This window comes from Furipterus horrens, unplaced genomic scaffold (genome assembly GCF_987537825.1).
Source record: "Furipterus horrens unplaced genomic scaffold, mFurHor1.1.pri manual_scaffold_3, whole genome shotgun sequence".
Classification (NCBI taxonomy): Eukaryota; Metazoa; Chordata; class Mammalia; order Chiroptera; family Furipteridae; genus Furipterus; species Furipterus horrens.
The window spans coordinates 163,586,774-163,613,577 of NW_028327173.1; the positions used below are offsets into that span (position 1 = coordinate 163,586,774).

The window sequence follows — 26,804 nt, forward strand, 5'->3', positions numbered from 1 at the left end:
TGCTGAACAGAATCTACCCGCCCCCCACCCACCATCCCTCTTCTGAGTTTGAGGCCACCAGTGATTCTTGTTTTCAGCTTATTTAGCTATAGAAAGAAGAGCAGATGAGGAGTAACTCTGGGATATTACCTGTCCCCTTCCCCCATAGTATCATTTCCTGGGCATGTAGGGCTGCCCAGGAGAACTTCCTATTATAATGGAGATGTTTGTTCTTGACCTGCGCTGTCCAGCACACTAGCTGCTTACCACTTGTGGGTATGGAGCACTTCAAATGTGGATGGCATGGCAGAGGAAATGGAATTTGTATTTCATTTAGATTAATTTAAATGTAAATGGTCACATCTGGGTAGGGGCTAGCCTATCAAACAGCCCAGTTCCCCATTGTTCCTCCTCCAGGGACAGCCTTATACCAGCTGAATCATACGGCCCACAGCTATGTAAGATTTTTAAACAATTAAATTCAATGCAAGGTCAGCAAAGTCATTGGTTCTAAAGTAAAAATTTAGTTTATTCATTTGTTTACGACACAGTACACAAGAGGCAAAGTGTTTCACATCATAGATCTCACTTCCAACTCCTTGGAATGTTCATTTCTTTGGCTAAAAGGAGAGACTAGACGGGAAAGCCAGGCAACACTTGGGCAACTGAAATAAGGTCGGGGCAGGGGCAATGCTGACACCTTCCTCACGGGGATGGGCAAAGGTGGCTATTAGTTGCAAGGTGATTTTCTAGAATCATTAGCTGGAAGCACAGGAGCACCTCTCCTGGACGCTTGAGCCGCCTCGGCCTCAGTCATCCCCACCACACAGGTATAGCAGCGCTTTCTGGTAGTCACCCTTCGTGTCTTGCTGTAAATGGCCAAGGAGAAAAAGGAAATGCAATATCAAGAAAAAGAGCCAAACTTCACGACAGAACACAGGCAGAGCCAGTGCACACACAGCCTCTCCCATGTTAACAGAGAAGACTCTGCAGGACCTGCCCAGATACAAAGGCCTGGAAGGCCACACCCAAACCACCACCACCACCACCACCACCACCACCATAGGACTCTCAGGGAGTGTGGCCTAGGTGGACTTTCAAGTCACATTATTACTACATGGGTAGAGCAAATGCGAGGTACTGGGGACTAAACATGGTAAGTGACTGCTCTAACTATGGTGACTGCCTGCAAACACCACCACTTTCTCTCTGATCCTCCCCATTTCAGAGGAGATGGGGTACTCTCCTGTCTCACTGTGCTGTTTCCTAGATTCTTAAGGTCATATGGAAATAAGCTGGTGAGGTGAAGAAGCAATTACTAAGACTCTAAGTGGGACCTAAACTTTAAACATGTGCCCTAATAAACCTGGGGATAGCTAACCCACTTTTAAACTCATCCTGGGTAACCATGACATACCTTGGGAAATGTCAGGATCTTTTAGTAAGGGGGGGGGGGGGGGCTGCAATGCGTGTCAGAACTACACACAGCGGGCCCACTGTTAGAGCAGTCACCCCTTACATGGGAATGCTCCGTCTCTCCAGAACAGAGGTGAACGTGATGGGAGAGGCGGGAGTTCTGAGTAAATGTGGCCAGGCTTATCACAGGTTTTTCCAGAAATGGAAATATAATAAATGTAAAATTTAATTGATCTAAGTCTCTTGAGCATGTCAGCAGCTCTTACAGGACCATCATCAGAACACCAACTATCATAGTAGAATAACAGATGTGGGAAAAAAAAACATCTGCCTAATTCTATAGGGTTCCAGGACAAATCATAAATGGCACTTTCAAAATAAATCCCTGATATTTGATGACTCGCATCCCTTCCCCAGTGAATCAGAAAACAGACCACCTCCCCTGGGACACGGGTGCAGCGGCACTGTGGGCTCACCTGGATGTAATAGTACAGGGACTTGCCGTACTTTTTCTTGAATTCAGACCTGATTTTCAACATGTCCACTTCACTGCGGGAGATCATGATTCTGATCAAGACCTTGTCGCGTGTCCCCTTGCCCTGAAATTCAAGTCAATGTTCCAAGTTACAGTTCACTGACAACATTAATCAACATTCAGTGCCAACTGAAAACTGATCTAGTCAGTTTTCTAGCACATGGAACCAATCTGCATTCTTGACACTGCCCACTGAGAGATCACAAATGTAGCAATGAAATGATTCCCTGAAGAGAAATAAGCATGAAACACACCAGGACGACATCAGCACAACCCCACGTGTGCATTCAGTAAATGTGTCCTGAGCACTAAGCACTGCAAGGCTCAGCTGAACAAGTATGCAAGCTGTCCACACACAGCCAACAGTTCCTGGCTCTCAGGGGCTTAGAGGCCATGCCATCATGCCCTCATCATGGCTCTGTGCCACTGTGCAAGGAATGAGCACTAAGGACCACTGAGTTTCCTTCCAGAGCCTCAGACCAGAGGCACCTAGGAAGTGGTCATATTTTACACGGAACCTGAAGACAGATGAAGAGAGGCAGTGTGGACAAAGGGGAGACCATGGAGGAAGTAGAAAGGCCTGGAAGCCAGAAAGTAAATCTGAAGCGTGGAAAATGGGATGGGATTGTGGGGAGAGATACTTCACTCAAGAGAAAGTTGCTGAGCTGGTTTTGGAGTCAACAGACCCAAGTTCAAAGCTGGTTATGTAACCTCTCAAGCAAGCTAATGCTTTCTGAGCTCCAGTCTCCTCACCAATAAAGAAAAGAATAACAAAACAATAAGCCTCAGGTTCTCTGGTATTATTGAAGGTAAATAAAGTAAGTTGCACCATGTCTATTACATCATGGTTGCTTAATAATCTCTCCCTTCCTTGCTTTTATCTTCACTGAAGTAATAGGAGGGATCGCTGAGAAGCCTGAGCAGGAGTCAGACACGATTCTCAGCTGGCGTTTCCTCTCTCCAGGTCACTTTATTTTCTACCTGTACACAAACACATATTCAAGGAATTGGGAGAGAGAGAAGATGGAATTGTGGCTTGCTTGCCTGTCAAATGCAACTACAGCTGCCTGGTGCACTACTGCACCCACACCGTGGGGCTCTTCCTCCATCCACTAGGCAAAGAGACTTAGCTTGGGGACACGAGAATGAAAGACTCGTGTGGGAACATGGGCCTCACAGCCAGCTGCCCTTACCTTCATGGAGTCATACAGTCGGTCAGCAAAATACAGAGGCTTGTTCTGGATGCACTGGACTGTGGAGAGAAGAAAAGGGGTCAGTTTCTGTCCATCAGTGGGGTTGAGCCCTGACCTAGGCACAAACCACATGACCTCATGCAACAAGAATGGGCTACAGAATGGGAGAGTTGAAGGGAAAACCAGGACTCTCTTGAAACACTCAGCTACACTGTGACTATAAACCAGGGAACCCTGAGGGCTGCGGAAGCCCGGGGGGGGGGGGGGGGGGGCGGCAGGGGAGCTTCTCCACAACAGAGGCTTTTCTCTCGTCTCACTCTTCATTGGCAACTCTCCATTCTACCAACTTAAGCCTTTCCTAAATTTCTACGGTGAAGATTACAAACGCACCCAAATCATGTAAAGAAGCCACGCCTCCCAACACACTTGAATTAGGACAGTCACTTGTTTCTTCTACTTCAGCCCAGAAAGCTGATGTCCACCAGGGGTGGGCACCTCTCACTCACCCAGGTTCAGGAAAGCATTTTCCAGGTCTCCCTTGACTTCCTTCTTGATGCTCTCCAGCATGTCATAAGGGCTATAGCTCTTGTACCTTTCAAATACTAAGGAAAAGCAACAAATAATTACTATAACAGAACCACTAGTCAGAGATGTCAATGGGCACCCACACGGTTATATAACATAACTTAAAAAAAGAAGAGGACAATCACAGCACCTTGAGGGCTTAGGGGTTGCCCTGGGAAACCAGAGCTGACATTGCACCAGGTGCGCTGGGACAGCTGTCCCATGCACTTGTCCTGAATGGCACTGCCCGGGTCACATTTGAGCAGATAGATAGCACCCAGCAAAGTCTAATCCTTCAACAAATACAGCAAAACAAAATGATCCTGAGACAAGAAGGGGCAGCAAGCTAAAGCAACAAATTACGGGAATTACTTAGGGGAAAGAAGGATCCAGAATGCGAGAGAAGGGCAAATGGACACGCTGAGGGAAACAGGGGGTGCAATGTGGAGAGTGAGCTTTGTTTTGGCAGACATGAACCCCCACACGGACACCCTAGGCCCTCGGATCGCACAGCACCCACCTTTCTGGAGGTGACACACGCTCCGCTCGGTCATGATGCTGATCCACTTGGGAACATCAGTTCCTTTCCTCTTCACTCCAGCATCATAGAGATCCTACAAGCCCAACCCACCAGGAAAGGTAACTACACAACACACAGCCAGGTCATAAAAAATGTCATGTAAAAAAAACTAAAAACCTACATTCAAAATGCCAGAAGAGAAAGGATGACGGCACTGCGGCCGTGGACAGAAAGGGTGCCCGTTAGGTCACAAGTCCTAATCAAGAGCAGTCTTCCTTAGACACAGACAGACTGGCAGGAAACTGGATTGTTTGTGAGGTCAGTGCTGTACAAATCTCCTTCTTTAAACACCCAACAAAGGACCGAGAGCTTCTATTCATATATAGAAGGACAGGCAAACATTCACTAGCATATCCAGCTCTCCTTCCTTGAGGGCACCTGAATAGCAAGTTAGCTAGTGGTCATCTCCTGAAGGCAACTAAAGGTCAGGTACCCACACCCATGCTTCTTAGAGACTCAGGAAATGATGGAGCTGAGGAAAGGAGCCAGACCAACCTTATTTCCAGTTTCAAGGAAATTTAAAGGCTATAAGTAATGCTAACAATGGAGGGGAGGGAGCGGGAGAGGCTTATGCAAGCCTGGATACTCATTCCATGACCATCTACTATCTGGGAGTTACAAAACCCAACTTCTTTATTTTATTTAAAACCCTTCACTGCCGCTAAAAGGACTGTGTGAAATATACTGAAATTTAAAATGAAAATAAATTTAAATAAATTTTGTCCTGCAGCTCTTAGGAAATGTCTTGAGATAGCTATTGACCCTCTGGGAAAAGCATGTAGTTCATAGCGATGTGAATCAGCTTAACAAACAGTTCTCGGGGGTTATGGGACGACAACCCGCAAGAGTTCTAAAGAAGGCAGGGCCTCTGCCCCCTCCCCATCTCCTCCTTTCCCATCCTTGGCTGTGCCTCCACCATCTTCTTCCGCTTTCTCATATCATTTACTCTGCTGGCATTCTCTTGTACCGCGTGCACACCAGTGAGCACAGCCATATCACAGCCTGCAGAAACTGGTACTTCCACCCATGCGAAGCCTAAACGAGCATATGTGAGTTGGGGACGGGTCCTGTATTGACAGCAACAGGGTAAAGGAACACCTGGTAATAACCAGTGCTCCCAGAAAGTGAAAATGAAGCCTGCAAACTCTCTGGCATTCCTCCCTTCCAAATGTGACAGTGTCTTCCCCTCCCTCGGACCGTGAGCTGGACTTGGTGACTAACTTCTAGGGAAGAGGGTAGGACAGAGTGACAGTGTGTGACTCCTGAGATCAGGTCAGAAAGCACTTGGCTTCCTCCTCACTTTCTCCCAGGGACCACAGAAAGCCAGCTGCCATGTTGTCAGGACACTCAAGTAGCCCTGTGGGGTCCATGGGGAGAGACACAAAAACCTTCTACCAACAGCCATGTGGGTGGGTCATCCTGGAGCAGACCCTCCTGACCCTGCCAGCCCCTCAGGTGATGCTGGCTCTGCTCAACATTTTGTCTGCCACCTCACGACAGGCCCTGAGCCAGAACCACCCAGCTAAGCCACTCCCCAACTCCTGACCCACAGAAACTGAGTGATAATGGAAGTTCTGTACATTAAGCTACTACATTTGGAGGTGCTATGTTACACAGGATAGATAATTACTATACAAACTATCCAGAGACTTAACAGAAAACAGAAACTTGCGTCAAAAATCCTCGGTACTTACCCGGGCATCTTGGTCAATCAGCTCATAATCAATGACAGAGCCATCTTCTGCTCTTCTACCCTACAGAAGAAAAAAAATTAAGAACATCAAATATGTTCCTTTGCACATTTTCAACGTTATTTTTCTCTCCAACTCATGTAAGCCATCATTTAATTAACTGAACAAGGGCCCACTTAAATTTTTTCTTCACTTTGAAGTCTAGGTAAGACCATGAGTGGGTAAAATAGTGGAGGCAGTGAAGTGGGGGTGGTGCTTCACATCATGCCCCCCGCCATGGAACCCAGTCCTGGGCTAAGCCCCTTCTAGTCACCAAGGTCTGCGGGCGGTGGGGAACAGCTGAGCTGACCCTGGAAGGCTGAGGCAGCCGGGCCAGCGCAGGCCCGGGGAGAAGGCGCTCAGCACAGCAGAAACAGCACGGGAGTGAGGAGATGCAGCTGGAGCAGAAGGTGAGAGAGCTCGGTAACGACCAGGTTAGGGAGAAGCAGGGTACAGAGGACTTTTTAGAAAAGTAGGAAGTTTGGATTTGATGCAGCAAAAATGGGTTTTGATGAGGGGAATAAAATGGTGAAAATGGATTACAAACTGATCAGTGGGTGGTGGTACACAGGGCGGGTGGAAGAGGGGAGAGAGGGAGGCAACACAGGGTGGCTCCAGTGACGGAGATGTGAGTGGGCAGAAGGCAGGGTGCCAAGCCATCACTTGTCATCAGGGTCCCTGGATAAGATAATTTCCCTTTCCCACCCTGACACGTAGACATTAAATGGCACACTGGTCAGAACTCAGATTCCGAAGAGAAATGCATGTCCTTCACATTAACACGTTCACATTAGCAAACAAAGACCTCCCCACCGCATCTCTAGGCCAAAGACTGCAAGAGCAAATCCTCTCCTGAGAAGTGAGAACAGGAGAAAGAAACAAGAGGGTCACTTTCCACTGGGTCCCAGGTGGCCACAGATAGAGGCGAAGTGACCTTCCCCAAGTCCCATGGCAAGGGCTGGCACATAAATCCAGGCCAGGACCAGAGAGCTGCTTATCATTTCTCTGGCCCCCGGAGTCCACCTGACTGCGCAGTTCTGCTGGATAAGAAATCCTATTACACAAAACTGACAGCTCTGCAAACCTACCATCAAAAATGCAGCTGCAATTTCTGATGCAGGCACAGAAGACTGAGTGAATTCGCTCCGAAGTATAAAATGAGGGATGTGACTTGCCTTGGGAGGAAGCGAGGACAAAGAAATAAACCAGAAACCAACCTTTGCAAGGGCAACCATCAGCTTGCGGAAGTCACCAGATGTGTCAGAAATAATGTCCTTCTCCAGGTCAGTCTTGTACACTTGAAAAACAACACAGAGGGGGTTAGCTTCCTGCCTGTGCAGCCAGCCACCCGCCCACTCCAATTACCCAATGCCCACGAAGCCTCTGAAAAGCAGAAACGGCTGTGGCAGCATGCCTAAAGGACAGTGGATTTCCTAGAATGAACTGTACCTTCATAAAATCAGAGCCAGGGTTGTTATCAGTAACACAGACATACAGAGCTGGATCAAATCAGGGATCCTCAAGCTCACCTATGATCAGTAATCTCTTCTGTAGCTAAAATATTGGCTCCCAACCTCCTTGACTATGAATACTCATTCTGAACATCAAAGTATTTGAAGGGTACACACAGATACACAGACACACACACACACACAATTGTGCTTTATTATCCACTAAGAAAATGCAGAATGGCAAAAACTAGTAAGAATGAAATAGTACTTGTAAATGAATTTCCACTTTCTTATTCAAAACAGCATCTATATTGAAACATGGTGACACACACATGTAAGCTATATTATTTATTCTAACCACAGCCTCCTGTACTGCTTGGTGCACAGAGGTCCATGTGCCTCTTGCAACGATCATCCAGTTCAGAGCTGGGAACCTCTTGAGCAGAGGCTAGACAGCACCCACTAAATGAAATCCATGTATACATCTACATTTCCCAATCGTTCTTTTAAGTGTATTTTGATTTCTCTCCCATCTTTCCTTTTGTAGGTATTCTAGTGGAACATAATAATGAAAACCCGGGCCATCAGGAGGTGGAGGAGAGGTACCTGGTCCATGGCAAACCCTGGACAGATGGCAGGCAGTTCTACATATGTGATCGAGCCTGCTATCCCAGTAGCTATGATGGGGGCTAGAGAAATTGGGCTGGGAGGATGCATCACACAACAAGGGTTACTCACTCTCCTTGTAGACTCTGTTAATTTCCTGCAGCTCCTGGTTGGTCCTGGAGCAGATGATCTCGATGAGAGAGTCCTCATCAGTCCCCAGCCCCTGTGAACCAGGATCATGACAATCAGCAGGGAAGTCCTCCCGGCCATTAGCCCACTTCTCTGATCTCAACCCGGTAAATCGCAAGCACAGACTGGGTCTGTTAGCATGCCCCTTTCTACATTCCTTCTGAGGGATCTGCACTGTATTGCTCAGCACAAGCTAACGTTATTTTCTATTCCTTTAAAATACAAGGTGGTAGAGGTGACACAATTGAGCTCAAATATATACATATACGTATACCATATGGTATATGGGGAGAGACACCAAAATATTAAAACTGTTTGCCTTTTGCTGATGGGCTTATAAAATGAATAACTTCTTCTTATTCTCATTTTTCTAATTTTTTAATTTCTATAATCACCCATTATTTTAACAGATAGGAAATAACTTTCTTTATTAAACAATTTAGCTCACTAATTTAAAAGAAAGGAATAGCCCCTGCTGGGAAGCTAAATTGGTTAGAGCATCATCCCAATAGCCAAGGCTGCGGCTTCAATCCCTAGGCAGAGCAGAGACAAGAATCAACCAACGAATGCATAAATAAGTGGCACGACAAACTGATGTCTGTCTGTGTCTCTCCCCACCTCTTCCTCTCTCTCTAAAATCAATAAATAAAAAATGTTAAAAAGCAACAAATAAAATAAAGGAATATAGGGATTTTATGTTGTCATTTGCAGCCAACATCATTACACTGGAATTAAGTTTGTTTGTTTTTGAAAACAGGAATAGGTATAGATAAAATGATATTTTTAGCTTCACCTCTTTGAAATGTAAAATTGGGTTAACGTTAAAAATTTCATTCTTGTATTTCCATTTTCTCTTGATTACTATGCACACTTCAGGCATTTTAGGGAAGCAAAAGGAAATAATGAAGTGCCAAATAAACCCAGACACAAACACTTTATTAAGGAATGAGAATTTGATGAGTGATGTATTCAAGTTTAATATATACACTTTTGAGCGTGCCAGATAGCTTGAAAGGACTCAATGAAACATGTATTTCAAAGCTGGCTTCATGATCAAAGTCAAGATTTAATAATCAGGACTCTCTAATACTTGTCTTTCCGAATATAGAAGTATCACTTTGAACTAAGTAGACTTACAACTGTTTAAAATGTAGATCAATTATAAGGTGTTAATACAATAAGAAACTTACCGATACATATGAAAAGCATGTCAGCTATTAATTAAACTTATTAGACTTTATATGTTACTAAAAAGTGGTTTGCGTAATATAAACTAGGCCTCAGGTTAATGGTTAATTTTGAATTTTATTCTTAATCTAATCTATGAGCCAATGCCCTTCCTACAAGTTTTTAATCACAGAGATTCTAGCAAAGCCAAAATTTCTTTTCTTCTTAGCAAAAGGTCTACAAAGCATTTTATACAAATGATATAGAATGATTACCAAGCATCTTTAAATATTTTTAGAGGGCAGATTTTCCATCTAAAAATAACTCGTACCTTGAAAGAAATGCTATATCCTGACATTGTAGAAATGTCAAGCAGGTATGCAAAGTAAGATCTCTGTTCTTCCATCACTGATATACCAGTGTTAATATCTAAAAATGCTAATAGTGTTTTTTTCTCTATATTCAAAGGTGACCTTGGCAATTTCTAACACTTGGCCCAAGCTTTCCACAGATTATCCACAATTCCTATCACAAGGGTGACTTCTACTGTAACATATGGCAGATACTGCCACTGGTGTTGCCAGAAGTCAAAACAACAACAAAAAATGTTTTTAAAGCACGGTTCAGGTCATGTCTCTTCAAGCGTTATGGATTTCAGGAGGGTACTCAGCTGTGGCAGCTAATGGCAGAGCTGGCACAAGGTCAAAGGTTTAGAAGTCACAGCACCTTTCATCGGGCCCAGTTACATCGATTACAATGGTGACTGACATCTCAACACAGGTCTGTTTCAAGTCACAAATCCCGGTAATAGATACTCATAAAACTGTATGAATCACAACTAAATGAATTCTTGATGAAAATAAGATAAACTGATCTGAAGTGATGATGGTCAGAAGAAACCTGGGAGAGGCCAGCTCATCAATGGCTCCAAAGGTCCCAAGACTTGGTTTCCAGGAGTATTCTCTTTATCAAGCAGGATCACAAAGCGTTGCTGACATTTTATCATTCTTAATTATACCTTCCCTGCAACACTATAGCTCCTTAGGAAACTCAGAGCTAGTCTGCTCAAATAAACGAAAGAAGTGAAGGGAGAAAGACTGCACAACAAATCTTTCAGCAGCTTTGAGCTCTCTATCGAGTTCTGGACCCTGGAAAATGCCTGGTGTGTGAAGCTGCCTGGCTCTTGAGGTGTTCTCTGGGGGAAGGGATGACAACTGAACCATGACATTGGCTCGGGAACAGTGGCATCACAGAAAACGCCTCTCGGACTAAGAATAAAAAATCAGAACTAGAGCTTTCTCCCTGAGGTGGAGGCTTCCCCCAGGTTTATCAGCAGAGGGCAGTATCCGATTACTCAGTGTGGCAGCCACACACTGTAAAGGGTCTCTCTGGATGCTTTGCTGCAACATGCACTTATGTTCATGCATCTGTTACATTTCTGGAATACGTGATGTTTTAGGTGCACACAAAATTCAGAAGGGTTCCAAACTGGAATTTTGACGATCTAATTTAAACCAGAACTCCATGTTCAAAATAACTTTGAAAAAAGATAATATGTGCTACCATAGTTTAAAACACACACACACACACACACACACACACACACACACACACACACACACAGATACCATTCACAATCTGAAATTTCTCTTTATGTGCACTGTGCTGTTCTGACTTTTGCCTGAATTTGAGTCAAACACTGGGACTGACAAGGAGGTCAGAAAAAGAAACACCCAAGAGCATGGGCAGATTTTGCAAGCTTCACTTAACAAAAAAACCTCTGAGTTTTACTTTTGCCTTACTTAATATGATAACAAATCTTTTTAAGGAGGAAGTGTAATCAAGGAAGTAGTTTTTCCAAATGGTGTTTCAATTGCCCAGGTGCCAAGCAGTAGCAGCTGGTAACTGACTTCTCAGCAACATGAAATTTCTTTACAGTCTTAAAAAAAAAGTAATTGAAATATTTTTGGTAAAAATCCTGAGACTTTTAGCTTCACTTCATTAAAAAAAAAAAGATGGTTCCAAATAGGAGTTCAACAAAAAAACCGAAAATCACCTAATTACACTCAAAAAGCTGTAATTCACAAATATTAATGGCAGATTTGGCAGATCCGACGTGTTTACCTTCATGGAGGCCTTCAGTTCGGAAGCGTCATACTGAGCAGGTATTTTCAACAGGCCCAGAATCACTGTCTCCAGGTGGCCGGACAAGGCTGACTTCAGTGCTGAAGCAAGATCCTTCAGAAAAAAACAGGCAAGAACATGGACAACTTGGTTGGTAGCCAATATTCACTTTAAAACTGGTGAGTGAAGCGAAAGTCAGAGGGACATGTTTGTAAGACAGGTTGTGGTTCTTTGACTATTCGGGGGTCTTGGATCAAACCATCCCTCAACTGCAGGCTCTTCAACTGACGCAGGTGTCAGAAACCGAAAGATCAGACTTTGCTCTGAAAATCCCTTAAAATCCAAGCTGACATTGCCTTCTCGCCCAGTCACTGAAAGAAAATCAGAGCAGTATGAAAGCAGGGAGCATGAGGACATTTTCCAGTGCACTTGCACGCAGCAAGAGCCAGTGGGAGACGAGCCACTGCCTGGGGTCAGGTCTCTGCTAACGAGGAGCTGGTCTGAGTGGGGAGCCTCCGGGGAAGCAGAGGTCTCGTAACCTGCTGAGGGCCCCCTGTAAAAGATGCTTGTACAGCTGTGCCAACGGTGGCTCCTGAAAGAGTCTCCAGAAGGGACCAGAGGCCCCAATATGGCTAGCTCAGGAAGCTTTCCTATGCAAAACACTTCATCCAAGACTAAGAAAATATTTATCCATACCAAACTGGGATGGGGCTAATAGTGACAAGGGGGGACTAAAGCACCCCAACTACCCCATTGCATATAATTTCTTAAGGATTCCACTGTCACATTAACACAGATTTAAGTCAGGAGAGGTCTGAGTTGGCACCGTGGACGTAGACAGGACCCCCAAACTCAATGCGGCTCTTCACAATGCTTCCTCAGGGGTTACATTTCCTACAAATTATGGACACGGATTGATGACGGCACCCTGCTGCTGTAATTCTTTTCTTCTCGTTTCACTTTTCCCCTCCTCTTCTCTCCCTTCTACCTTCCTCTCCTGCTTGCCAGAGACTTCCCAGGGCATCTGTTGATACAATGTTCAGCACCTAGAGGCACTTGCAGGCGCTAAGAGGCAATGAGCAGCCTAACTTCAGAGAGAACCTTCTCAAGCATTCAGAGGTGGAGAGCTGAGATGGATCTTAAGAGACCACTGGCCCAACCCTTTCACCCTGACCTTCTCCCGCTTCCCGCTGGCCTGCTTATACCTAGTATGTAGGAGGGAACTTTTAAAGCAACACCTTCCAATTATAGCACCAATTTTCCAATTTTGAACTTTGAGGTTAAGTAATTCCAAACTTCGCCTACCCCTGACACTCCCCTCTACTCATTCTCTGTTCAAACCCCAAACAGCGATGTGTACTTACTGACATCTTCCACTTCTATTATAAATACCTTATGGGCGTTCAACTTCCTGCTTCTCATAATGTCTAGCACAAGGCTTCGCACTTAACAGAAACTTCAGAAATGTTTGATAAATAAAACATAATCTTTCCTTATATGGAGAAACCTGGCATCTGCTTGGATATAAAAGCAACATACAATCAACCCTCTCTCCCAGCTCCTCTCCACTTCTACCAGCTCTGCCCACACTGTTCAAGGTCATCACCTTGGCAGTCTCGGTCCATATCCTGGAGTAATCTGTAATATGGGCTTTCTCCTATGCAAACAATTCATCCCAAACAATAAGGTTCTGTGTCTAGGATTTCCTTCAGAAATTATCTCAAGGAGTTTATGTATCTTTCTGTAAAAGATGATGATTTTTTTTCCTTAGCCCAAGGCTTAGAGACAAGAGTCAAAAGGACAGTGAGCTGTCCCCAGCGCACAGCAAAGCCGTGAGGTCACTGAACCCCCATCATGATTCTGCTAATATCCTCCTTGCAACAGGGCACGTGAGAGCTTTGTCCTCCATCTAATTCGAAATCAAGATCCAGGCTTCTATATCTCTGTGTACACTTAGGTACACATACCCAAGAGCATTCCAAGACCCTACGCTGCGAGTGGTAGCTGAGGAGCAATTATAGGCACGCTGTCCAAAGAGGTGGCCTTCTGTGCCAACTGAAATGCAGTTTCACCAGCTCACAGATCCCACTGGGAAACAGGAGAAATAATACTCCCTTCTGTGCCTCACTACAGAAGATGACTATAAGTCTAGTTGGAAAAAGCATTTTAATGCATATGACATGAAAGAAGCCAGATGCCTTCCTATTTATGTCCTTCCCAGCTGTTCTAGGAGGTGAGGGAGGGAGCTGTAACAGGGCTTGACCTGCAGCTCCCAGAGCCCTGGTGGTCATGTCAACCCCAAGAGCACAAATGTTTTCCAGAGGCCTCCTGCTCACCTCCACTGCGCCTGTGAGAGAAAGCTGCAAGTCAAACACAACCTGCAGGAAGCCACACTTACGGCACCATCCAAGAATAAATCGAAAGCTTTTAATAGCAAGAAGTTAAAAATAAAGCTTGTTCTTAAAAATAAAATTTCCTAACACTGCAGCAAAATAAAGGATGAATAAGTCTTGGGTTGTTCTTTAACCACTAGTGGACAAGCAAGAGAAAAAGCACACAAAGACCCTGTAAAGAGTGGGGACCTGGCATGCTGAAGATAGCCTGGGAGACCAAATGAACTATTACGTCTGCTCATTGCAAAGCTCTTAGAATTCAAGTGTTGCTGTTTTTTGTTTGTTTTTTTAAGAGTGAGAGGAGCATGTCAGAATCAATATTTGGTGGAGCCTAGTGCCCTAAGATTAAATTAGAAACATCTTATCAAGAGCCAGCAGACGTCATAAAGATAAATTGGTTGCTGCTACATGCAGAAGAACTACATGCCTGGCACAAAGTAAGCATTCAATAAACAGTACCTGTTATTGTTACTCCCTACGGCCTTCTACCTTTCTATTCCCAGAACTGCCCCTCCACATATTGTGGGTTGGAGGAGGACGCGGTCTTTGTGTAAGGTCTCCAAGCACTTCAGGGGCCACGTGCATGTGAGCTGTGACTCTTACAAGGTTGCAAGAGGAAACTGGGGATCCCCAAGGGTTCCAGAAGGCCCTTGCGGGTATAAACCAGAACTCAAGCAATGGCTGGAGATATGAAATTCAACAAGGAATGCCCTCCCTCCCCTCCCCCAAACTGTCTGTACCTTTTTGGTCCTTCTCTGGTAGGTGAAGGCGATATCCTGTCTCTGCTCATTGCTGCGGTTGGTCAGAATGTTGACGATGGTGACCTCATCCACACCTATGGAAATACAAGTTGCGAAGAGTTAACCACATGCTCTAGTCCTTTGCTCTTATATAGAAGGTTCTAAACAGGTTTATAAATAAAAATGTACATACTGTTCTACAAACAAAAATACCAGGACATCAAAATTTGTTCTCTTTTTGTTGGCACCCTCTACCCCAAATATGTGTACCTGCTCTTCTTTTTTCCTGACAGCTTCAAACCTCAAGCCTAAATGGACCTTTTAAATATTTGTATTTAAAAAACTATTTTAATCATAAATAGGTTTCTGGAATAAACAGTAGGAGGTGCATTTGTGGGGCTTTGGCAGTCAGATATAACAACAAAGATTTAGAAGAATTTCAAATGAAGGTCCCCAAATTGCCATTTAAGTGGAGATTTAATAGACAGTAACTGTGGATTGAATTAATACAGACAATTATTTATATTTATCACAGGAGTGTGACTATATAAGTAGCTAGGTATAATTTCTATAATTACAGAAACTGTCATGACAAATGAGTCATATTTAATATAGCAGTTGTATTTTAATAGCATAATTGATTAGTACAATCATACTTATTGAAGACTAAATTGTTTTGTAAGGAAAATAAAGTTCCACTGCTTTTAATCTTCCATAGGCAATTTTAATAATCAATTTTATAACTTTATTAAAAAGAGTAAGTGTTTTAATCTAAATTAAATCTAAATTGGGAGTTTTGAAGTACCACCAAAATATTTTAGCACCTATTTTAATTGGAACATGTGTATTTACAAAGATAAGCAATGCCTTCTGGTATCTGAAAGTTTCCATTTACCTTAAGAAAGCACAATTTTAAGAATTCAGAAAGTGAAATGTCTCTCTCTTGACTGAATATGAACTCTGTTTAAGAAAGAATCTTTGCTACAACTGGGCAGTAATTCTTGGGCGAGAGAGCAGAGTGGCTAGGCCCACAAGGTCACATGTAAACTGCAAACAGCCCGGCCTAAATGCTACTCAGGCATCCCAGAGCAACAGAAAGGCCAGAACTGTGATGCTCTGAGGCAGAGGCAATGGGCAGGCTGACAGAGAAGGTATCCTCAACTCTCAAGCATGTTAGAAAGATTAAAAAGCAGGAAGTTAAATTTCTAGGTGTAAAAATAAAAGTGAGTTCATTCTATGTGAGTCAGTTATGTTAACTGCAGCATCTATTATTACTTTAGGTCTCATTTTTAGAGTAGCCAGTATCAACACAGAAATCCAACTGTTGTATAGGAGGTACTTATTGCAGCATTTTGCAGAATATCAAAATTAAAGGGGAAAAAAGTTATGTCCACTAAGAGACTGATTAAATAAATGTTCTCCTGTTCACATAATGGGATATTACACAGTCAATTAAAATGATGGTATAAAGTATTAATTGACATGGAAAAATGCTCATAATATACTATTAAGTAAAAAAAAAAAGAGGTTGCAAATCAGTATACCAAGTATAACCCAATTTGTATAAAATACATATGCATGTATAAGAAAATATCTAAAAGCCTTTATTTCAAAATGTCAATAATGATCATCTGAGTGATAGAATTATGGGTAAAGTTTTCTTTCTTTTGATTATATGCTTTAAAGTTCCATAATGAGCATAAAAGGGTTTTTTAAATACATTGTGAATGACATACAATCATTGACCTAGAATCAACTAGTGACCTCACCTCAACAGATTCTTGGCGTGGTTCTAGATACATTACTTCATAAAACACAATACGCATGATAATTAGGAGATAGAGCTATATAATTCTTTTTGGTTTCCAAAACATCCTAACAACAACTGTATCATTTAATCACCCAGTGGAGGTTATTTCTCTTTCTACTTTATAGATGAAGACACTGAACACAGGGATTGAGGCCCTGCCTTGCAAATGTTGCCTGTATAAACATCTGCCCTCCTTGGATCTCAGTTTCCACATCTGCAGAAGGGGCTTGAACACTGATCTCCAGTTCTACTTCCACAAAACACTAACATAATCGAGCTTTAACGTATTTAGTTTCAATTCGGTATGGGCAAGATAGATTTATTCAAGGACTCATTAAAATTAGAGGCTACTTTAGTGGGTATATGTCTGGGTACATGCATCTGCATGCATCCTACCCCCACACACGTGTGCTCTCTAGCATGTGCACTCACTCTCTCTCTCTATTTTGTGTCTCTAACTTTATATTAAGAAGACCACTTACGACCTGGCTGGGTGGAGCTCAGTAGGTCAGAGCATGATCCTGATACGCTAAGGCTAAGGGTCAATCTCCATTCAGGGCACATACAAGAATCAATCAATGAATGCATAAATAAGTGGCACAACAAATCAATGTCTCTCTCTCTCTCACTCTCAAATGAGTAAAAGAAAAAGGAAAAAAAGAAAGAAAACTAGTTGTTTATATATGTTTTTTGCTTTATACTTAACTTTCTGACCCAAGTCAAAATGCTGGAGAACAACAACAAAATACAATTATATCTTCTCACCTGAATTTTAATATTTCCTGAAATCAGTTTTGGGGCTGCTAACCTGAACATGCACCAAGAACACTGAACCTTAAAAAAACTATTCTCCCTTGGGAACAAATGCAAAGTTATGTCTGTGTCAGAATATAGTCCCGGGCCCACCTGAATTTGAATCACATGAAGCACTTACTAAAAACACAGTCCCACCCTGGCTAGTGTGGCTCAGTGGATTGAGTGCTGGTTCGTGAACCAAAGGGTTGCTGGTTCAATTCCCAGTCAGGGAACACGCCTGGGTTGTGGGCGTGGTCCCCCAGTTGGGGGCGGGTGAGAGGCAACCACACACATTGATGTTTCTCACTTTCTCTCTCCCTCCCCCTCTCTCTGCAGATAAATAAAATCTTAAAAAAATAAAAAAAAACACAGTCGCCTGGGTCCCACCTGAGATCTACTGATTAAAGGCCCTCTAGGACTTTGGACCCAGGAAGCAGCGTTTCAGCCACCTCCCTGGTGAATATTTAAGAATCATCAAGAGTCACCAGCAGAGATGACTAAGCACTGGTAAGGAATGGAAAGTTCTTTAGAAATCTCCCATGTACAAGACTTTCAAGTACACTTCTACCAACTTCTTCTGTCAGGTGCAGGGTCATCTACAATTTTAGGGAAAGGAATGCTTACCTTTGTCCCAAAAGCCCAGGTAAGAAGTAACACCTGCAAAGAGTTCACTGAACAAACCGCAGTGTGCTCTTAGTCAATGAAGCAGCCCTTTGCTTTTCTGTTCATGGCACCTAAGCGTCTAGGCCACTGAGTCGGAATTCAATCCAATTATTGGGAATCCTTGTAAAAAGCCTGGGTACTTAACCTGAATCTCACCTAGGAGGCAGCAACTACTCTAGTCGGAAGGAATCTAAATGTATTTTACCTAAATTATTTACCAAGCAAACAGCCTGCTGAGATGCAGCCTCCAACGTGCTGGGACATCTCACAAATGAACAATCTGATGCTTTACAAAAATGCTAATGCTAGCAACTAACTACAAAGACATTAAACAGAGGCTATTTCTGCAAGTGGAAGCCCACTCTCCCTTTTAAGAACCTCACCTACATCAGCTATTTCTCCCATGCCATTGTCTGCAAGTTTCAAATGGAACTGCAGAGATGAAAAAATCATGGAGCTGAGGATCAATTGCCTCGTCAAAGCCACTCAAGGCATATCGTATGTCATAATACCAGAATACACGCATCTACCTGTGGGATTTAACCATTTTATCTTCAGAGCACTGCTGTTTCCTCTCGACCTGCTACATAATTGGTGAAGGCAGTTTATTCCCGTGGAAAACAGTCCAGCACAGGTGGAAGCTGCCAGGGTCATCCTGTTCCTCATCGTTTCTGCCCAGGATGTAGCTGAAGGATGAGGACTGAACACTCAGCTCCCTACATCAGCACAATCGTCCTCAACAGTGCACAAATGCAACAAATGTAACAGGCACAGATGCCCAGGAGATGAGGCTGTCCCGCTCTGCATTTGTACTTTCAGATGGCTCATGCTCCAGTGTTACTGGAAGTGTCTGCTGGGCGGAAGGGCCAGGGTCTAAATAAAACTGTGTGACTGGTGCAAAAGAATAAAGAAGAAAACAACAAACTTGAATGTTTCTTTCCCATCCATTGCACTTGTGTTTGATGTGGAAGTTCACAAAGTAATCAAAGAAAAGGCTCACATTGGGAAACAGTGATATGGGTGGGGAGAGTCCTACAGAATGTGGTTGAGAACACAGAAATTCTGTGATCCAGGCAGATTTTTTAAAATTTTATTTTTGCCCTTGCTGGGTAGCTCAGTTGGCTAGAGCATTGTCCCAATATACCAAGGGTGTGGGTTTGATCCCCCATCAGGGCACATGCAAGCAACCAATGAATGCATAAATAAGTGGAATAACAAATCAATCTCTCTCTCTCAAAATCAATAAATAAAAATTTAAAAAATTATTTTCAAATTAACAAGAGGCTAAGATTTTCAAGATTGGTGAGGACCTAAGACAGATTTCTCTGGCTCCTGATGGGAAACAGCACTATAAAGTCTGTTAGTGTTTATTCCTTGAATGAAGATGGTCAGCTAACCTCACTGGCTACCTACAACACTGAGCTGAGATATCTGAACGGCAGGAGACCTGAAGCAACAGCTCTACCAAGTAATGCCACAGGGAGGCGCTGCTGAGGCCAGGGCTCAAGCAGCGAGGGCTGGGGTCGTGGGTTCCTTCAACCACTCGCTGTATTTTTAAAACATAAAGAACACTTTGCAGTCTAAAATAATGGTTGAATCCCAAACCACAAAATCAGCCTCCTGGAGTTTCCTCCTCCCCTCTGTGGGTGGAAACCCCAAGTCAGCCCTGCATCTGGCACTCCATGGAAAATGTCTTTATTGTCCATGGGCAAGGACCCAAGAGGCCATTCTGAACAGGATGCTGACTCACATCTGCCAAGACACACTGACTGCACAAAGAAAATGGATTTCATATTGTTTGATGAAGGATTCAGGAGGCTGTCAGGGTGGGGATGACTGATTAGAAACTAAAGGAAAACTGCCCAGATCTTCTCCATATCTCGATCATGGGAAAAAAAAAAAATTCGGCTTAGATTACTGGGCATATCAGTATCAAACCTCAGAAGAAATGATCTTTACAACGAGGTCCAAGACAGGCCACTGAGAAGAGAAGGCCACATTTCCACACGTGTGGATATACTTTATTTATTATAATATCAAGCCAGTCACTAAGAATCTTCCTTCCTTCCTTGGAAGTTATAGCTAATTCTATTGTTTTCTTTTTTTAAAGATTTTATTTATTTCCTTTTAGAGAGAGGGAAAAGGAGGGAGAAAAAGATGGAGAGAAACATCAGTGTGTAAGAGATACCTTGACCGATTTTACCTCTCGCATGCCCCCAAACGGGGACCTGTCCTGTAACGCAGGCATGTGTCCGGACTGGGAATTGAACCAGTGACCTTTTGCTTCACAGGGTGGCGCCCATTCCACTGAAACACACCAGCCAGGCTTCTGTTTTCATCTTAATAGTCGTTTTTAAACATTTCACATGTTTAACAAATTCTAAAGTTAATATATATGTATGTTCCTTCTGAGCAATTCGGTATGCTTTGATTTCCATTAGTTCCTTCCCTTTTTATTCATTAGTAATTCAGCACATTGGGTTTACACCCCTGCTAGCTGCCAGCTCTTTTCTGGGATGTCTCCAGGTGCAGCAGCCTGTTGGTTAGGGCTTTGTGTCCACTCCACCTCACAGTGTTTCACAGCTGACTGGTGAGGCTGGTGGCCAGGGCAGACATGGAGAAAGTGCACCTGCCTCGGGCTTCCAAGAGAAGCTGAAAAGGTCCCCTGAGGAGGTGGGCCATGTCCAGGAAGGAGCCAGGTGGCTCCCGTACTGACTTTGAGCAGGACCTGGCCCCTGGGACAACAGTGGGGCAGGCGCCAAAGCTCCCACAGAGCCAGTGGCCAGACACGGTGATGTCAGGCAGGTGGGGCCTCAGTGGTATGGGACAAAGGCCTCACGGAGGGCAAGGCAGGTGCCAAACACTTGCTACACAGAGATGCAGGTCCCAGGTGCTAGAAGGTCATGATGGGATTGGCCATTCAGGGAGGCCCCGCCCCTTCCTCTGTGACCTCTCAAGGTCCATTGATGTTTCCATGGAGACATCAGAAGGTCCTGGCTGAAGTCAGTTCAGTGTGTGCTAGAACCCCAGAGGAGGAGGAAGCAAAGGAGAGACTCTCCCTGTTTCCACTCTTATTTGAGTTCGTTTGGCGCACAACTGCCCCTACATGGGCAATTTCATTTCTCGGATTCGCTTGTTCTTCTGCCGCCTCCGCCGCGGCCACCATCCCTTGCCTGGTGGCCATCACCATGTCACCCGTGATTATGGCCCACCTGGCTGGGACCACCCTGCTGTCAGACATTTCCACCCACTATTTCATTTCTGTCATGCTCCCGGTCCATCGGCCTTCGGCCTTGTCCCGAGAGGGCGGTGTCCTCTCGCACAGACTGTGCGCTTCCCTCTGGAAGTCCACCAGTTGGTGAAATGGAAGGACCCCCCGCAGAAGCCTGTGCTTCCTGCTTGTACATCCGGGAGGTCTGGAAGCTTGAGACCGGGCCCTATTCGTCATTCAGGTCGCAGATCTTCTGGCCTGCGCTCACCACCTGAGCAGGCAGTCAAGGCTGAGGAGCTGGGACCCTCTATAATCGTCCCACTTCCTTTCCCAAAGGAGGTGGTAGGGAAGGTCCCGGAAGAGTCCCCAAAAGACACGGCACACAAGACCAGCCAGGTAGAGGAAAAAGGGCAGGATCATGGGGACAGCCCCCACAGCAGTGGGCATCTGCCCAGCACTCCAGATTCAGTATGTGTAGGGAAGGAGAAGCAATCCAGCAGCAATTCTCCCCCGGCCTCTGCCAGCAGGAGGCCCCGCAAAAGAAAGCAGTCTGGGCCGCTCTTGCTTCCACTGCCACCACTGCGGTGGGATCGAGGTGAGCTGCCCCCGCCTGCTAAACTTCCTTGCCTTGCCATGGACCCAAAGCTGCACACCATGGAAAGATCTGAGGGTCCAAGGAAAAAGACTGCGGGGGACAAGACCCAGGTCACTCAGCCTGCTGCTTCTCTGCCTCCACCTGCCTCGGTGCCTGCAGGAACCCTTCCCCTGGCCACTCAAATGGGGCTGGCCCCTGTTACCATCACTGCCAGAGCATCTACACGTTTGACCTCTCGGCCCGCTTTACAGGATGATGACACCGAAATGGACACGACTCCTCCGTACTATGCCACCACAGTCGTATCATCTCCAGGTGGCAGTGTAAGATCCATGGCAGTTCACCAAATCCCTGCCATGGACCCCGAGGAGCCTATGGACACCACTCCTGCTCCATAGGAAAACCACTGCCCCCTGTCCTTGCCCTTCCTAATTCTGACCACATACCACCCAGTGGCAACATTCCCTTGGCTAAAGTCACCACCTCTTTTCTTAACTGGGGATCCATCTGGCCACAGCATGGCTGCTGCAGGAGGAGGAACATCCACAACCTCATTGCAGAGTATAACACCTTCCCCATGATCACAGGCACTAGTGTTCACGCTTGCCACCAGTGCACCTGCAGTCCACCTGGCGTACAAGATCTCCAGCACTTGCAACAGCCACCACCATGGAGAATACAGGTATGTCATGAGACATGTCTCTTTCCACCTTCTGTCAGACCACTGGGGGCATTTCTGGCTGTGTCACAGCCATTATTGTTGCAAGTCTTAGCATCATCCCTGTGTTTAGACACACTTGTAGCTGCACTGTATTTCAAACCTGGAACCTACCTGTGCTGAATCTAGGTGATGCTATGGCAGGTTACAACTTCCCTCCCGTGATGGGAGGGCGTGTTCTTCCCACTTTGCATTAGTACAACGGGGGCCCACCTGGCCATGGTGGCTGATTTTTTTTAATGACAAAGTCAATAGAGTAATAATTTGTGGTATAATCAGTAGCTTCTAATTCTTTTGATTTGTCCAAAGTTTGTTTAGAGGAAGGTCGTGATGCTTTGGTCATGAGTTCAATCTCTGGGTCCTGCTTTCGGTTTAGAAATTATTGATGAGATAGTTTGATCTTTTATTTATTCAATTACTGAGAAGTTCTGTCACACAGAATCATCTTTGAATACCTATTTGTCTGTTTATTTTTTAGACAAAAGCATTTCAAGTTGCTACCAACAACATTTTTAAAACCCATAAAATTGTACAATGGAATGTGTTGCTTCTTTGGATGATATCTTTCTTGGAATATATAGTTTTATGGTTTGGCTCAGTGGATTGAGCGTCGGCCTGCGAGCTAAGTGTTGCTGGTTCGATCTTCCAGTCAGGGCACATCAGAGAAGGAAAACTCTGACTCCAAAAAACCTCCGCTGCCTTGCGGCATACCTCTTCAGGGGAAAGGCTAAGGGAGTAAACCCCGACAGAAAATCCGGAGCCGGAGTCCCTAAGGCGGTTTGACGTTGTAGTCAACACCGGCAACTCCTGCGGCGCACCTGAACCCAAGCTGTATTGACTCCGTCTTTCCCTTGGACCCTTCAGCTGCGAAGAGAGGGGGGGTCTGCTGCATGGGCAACAGCAGACCCTCCATATCACCCTGCCCAGGCTCTGTAGCTTCAGCTCCACTGGAGAGGACACTCCAGCGTCATCGCAAGATGTCGATTCAACATGGGAGGAGACAGATACCGTGTCACTCCCGAGTCGGACTGCACAGCCATTCTCGGCGGTGCAGATAGACTCTTAAGAAGCTACACCATCGTCTCTCGAGACGGACGGCTGCCGACGACGACTAAGAATCTACTACGTGCCAAGCATTTCACTAGGTGCTTTACACAATTCTATCATGTAATTCCACCATATCCAGCAGAGAAGGGTGTTACTGTCAATCCCATTTTACCAATGAGGAAAGCAATGCTCATAAAAGGCAGGGACTCACGGCCCTGGCCATGTACCTTAGTTGGTTAGTGTCGTCCAGATGTGCCAAGGTTGTTGGTTCAATTCCCAGTCAGAGCACATACAAGAATCAACCAATGAATGCATAAATAAGTGGAATAACAAATCAATCTCTCTCTCCCTCTTTCTCTCTAAAATCAATTTCAAAAAAAAGGGCAAGGACTTACACACAAGCAAAGCTGGGATTCAAAGCAGGATTAAAGGCTCAGGCTCTCTGAAATGGGCTATCCTGCCTCCTATTAGAGAAAATTATCTGAAACTTGAAAATAAGGCAAAAGGAAGACTGCATGTTCTCCCAGTGTGCCTATGTGCCTAAGAGGCCCATGCAAGACTGTGCGGATGTGTGCTCCCACTTGACTTGCTACTACTCACTATTGACTAGGGTACAGGTTCTGTGAAATAGTATGTTAACTTGGAGATTTTGGTCCACTGGGAAGAGGAGCTCCAAGGTTATGGCTTCAGTGCCTGTAGGACATTAATAGTCTTTTATCCAGCCCAGTAATCTCATTCTAACATTCTTTATTCAATGCCTATAAACACCCAGTCTCTCAATTACCCTTTGAACCAGTCTTATTTAAGCGAGTTAAATAACTGTCTGACATGTGTTGATACTATATTTATGAGTAATGTTTGTACCTTTTAAAAACTACATGAATACTTTTTCATACCATACTCCTCCACCCAGTTCCTAAAACAGATTTGGGACAGTAATGTGTGTGGATGTCTACAGAACTGAACTTATTTAGTACATACAAATGAACATATTTTAATAACCAGTAGGTATTTGCCCCTCAAGTAACAATGCATGGCCAGTGAAGAGATCACCCATCTGAGGTTTTCTCAACAGAAAGAGCTATAAAACGCTTTTCTGGAGACAGCTACTAAGAACTCAGTGGGATAGGGTCAGCACCTGCCAATAAGTCATCTGTCTACGGGGAGTGATTTTAGGGACACACCCACACACATATACTAATGTCCAAAAATATCCTCCCTACCACCAGCCACAGTGCTGCTTGGCAGGAATTCTTGCTCTCAAGGTCACCTCTCTGGACCACTCAGCAGAAGGGAGCATTCTGTCTCCAAAGAGGCTCACCAGGAGCCAGACATCCAGGTGGGCGGCAGATGCAAAAGGGTGGCATCTGGCTAAGTGGCAGCAAGAGATGCCATGCTCTGGAAGTGATGTGGGACACAGAACTTGCGACCTGAGGCATGTTCGTTACCCCTCTACTCCTCAGTTTCTCTTCCTGTAACACACAGAGACCACGGGAACACAATTTGCAGGGATGCAGAAAGGACTGGCTGGGTTAGTGCCTGGGAACGTGTCTATCTACCACCTTCTCCCCTCAGCTTCTCTGTCGCAGGCCTGGCTCCTGAATGCGTTCAGGTGTTGGTCTATGAAAATAGAGAAGACAGGCCACCAGCACGCAGTAGAGTTAAGCCCAGTTTCACGATAAACTCTGGCAGCTGCCTGAGAGACGGGACAGAAAACAAGCACAGCACAGGAGGGAAGAGGCTGGGAAGCTCAGCCCCTCTCCCAAGTCTGGCACAGCAGGGGAACATGGTCCCCACTCAGGGCAAGTGTCATTTAGCCAAGTCCCTAAGAAGGTTTGGCCCAGGGATCAAATTTCCGTTTCCATTCTACTCTAGTCTCTTCTCAGCTGAGACCCTTAGAAAGGATTTAAGTACCATCTATTTGGTAATTCCACTGGATACTTTAATAACCTGGACCCTTGTCTGTGCTCTGTGCAAAATTATATTTCTGAAATACTCTACAGGACCAGCAGAAAAACACAAAGCAGGCCGCCACTCAAGACTCAAATTAAATCAAATTGCAAATAAAGAACTAGGCACAAAATGTAAGCACATTTTGTGCGCTCCTACTCTACCAGCCTCCTGAAACTGAAAATTAAAAATCCGAACAGATGCAAGGGGGCCTAACATACTACCCCAAACTCAACTGGCAGTGAACTTGTCATTTATTGACTTAACATTGACACCTGATAGGACTCTGGATCTTTCCATTGTTCCAGAGTGGCTATGATGCTCAAATTTCCTCTGGGGGGGAAAGGAGGTAACAGTTTTTACCAAAAAAAGGAAGAGCCGAGAGGCGAGCCACAAAAGTCGAGGCCTATCTGCACCCCACCGCCACCCCTGTTGACAAAAAAAAAATTTGCAGGAAATCAGAAAATCTGTGCTCTGAGTGAAGGTGGCCGTGACTCAGCACTGGGCCCTCTCGGTCCCCAGCAGGGGTGTAAGATGAGAACTCTGTCAATAGTAAGTCTGCAGAAGGAAAAGGCCTCAGCAACAGGAATGTTTCCTCCTGTTCCTTTTCAGGAGGGCAAGACACCCTGGGTGAGTGAGTCCCAAAGCCTTTTGCACAAGCACCCTCTCACTCAGACGCAGGTCTTCGTGTGCTCTGGGCCCTCCCCTCCCCCCTCTCTAATACGAGAGAAGCTGTTTTTCAGAGCCACTCTGCCTCCTGGCATCTTCTATTCCTAATTGTTCTCTCAACTGAATGAATGTACCGCCAGGAGTGCAGGTGTGACTGGGAGACCAAAAACGCATGTCCTGGCTTGCTCACGCTCATCGTGGTCAGAGGGATGCTAGTCTCCTGGCCATGCTGGAAATAAATCCTAAGTGGTTCCATTTTACAAGCATAAGGAAAAAGTAAGTGCAGAAACTTGCTTGCAGTTATGCTTCTATACTTATGCTTATGAGAAGGGGGGAAAACATTCCCCGCTTTTGCATCGCTTTTGCATCCCTTCCGGAGAGCACAAATACTGCTAAAATCAAAACTGGCAATAATAACAGGGCAAAACTCATTACCCTCCCCTTCCAGAGACAGAGAGAGAGAGACCCAAGCTGTACCAGTTTATTGGCACTTACACTAACTCCGGGGTTGTGCTGCCTCTAATTACAATCTATTTTATGTAGTCTAGATTCATCCTTTTCTAATTTAGCTGACTTTCCTTTCTAGTTATTTGGACCCATATGGTAAACCATTCACAGCTGTGTTGTACACTCCACAGTATATATTTAACCCAAGGCCAATCGAGACCAAGAGACTCCT

The 26,804-nt window shown here is 44.8% G+C and overlaps 1 protein-coding gene across 1 annotated transcript in view; it reads right to left on the reverse strand.

The window, feature by feature from the left end:
• Window positions 1-479: 479 nt before the first annotated feature.
• ANXA2 (annexin A2) overlaps window positions 480-26,804 on the reverse strand; it is a 34,364-nt gene continuing 8,039 nt past the window's right edge. The window contains exons 3-12 of the mRNA XM_090270687.1: window positions 14,668-14,762; window positions 11,535-11,648; window positions 8,187-8,277; window positions 7,215-7,294; window positions 5,962-6,021; window positions 4,208-4,301; window positions 3,630-3,725; window positions 3,124-3,182; window positions 1,872-1,994; window positions 480-848 (exon numbers count right to left, since the gene is read on the reverse strand). Of these exons, the coding sequence (XP_090126813.1) occupies window positions 789-848; window positions 1,872-1,994; window positions 3,124-3,182; window positions 3,630-3,725; window positions 4,208-4,301; window positions 5,962-6,021; window positions 7,215-7,294; window positions 8,187-8,277; window positions 11,535-11,648; window positions 14,668-14,762 (872 nt within the window). The 3' untranslated portion in view covers window positions 480-788. The remainder of the gene's footprint in view (window positions 849-1,871; window positions 1,995-3,123; window positions 3,183-3,629; window positions 3,726-4,207; window positions 4,302-5,961; window positions 6,022-7,214; window positions 7,295-8,186; window positions 8,278-11,534; window positions 11,649-14,667; window positions 14,763-26,804) is intronic.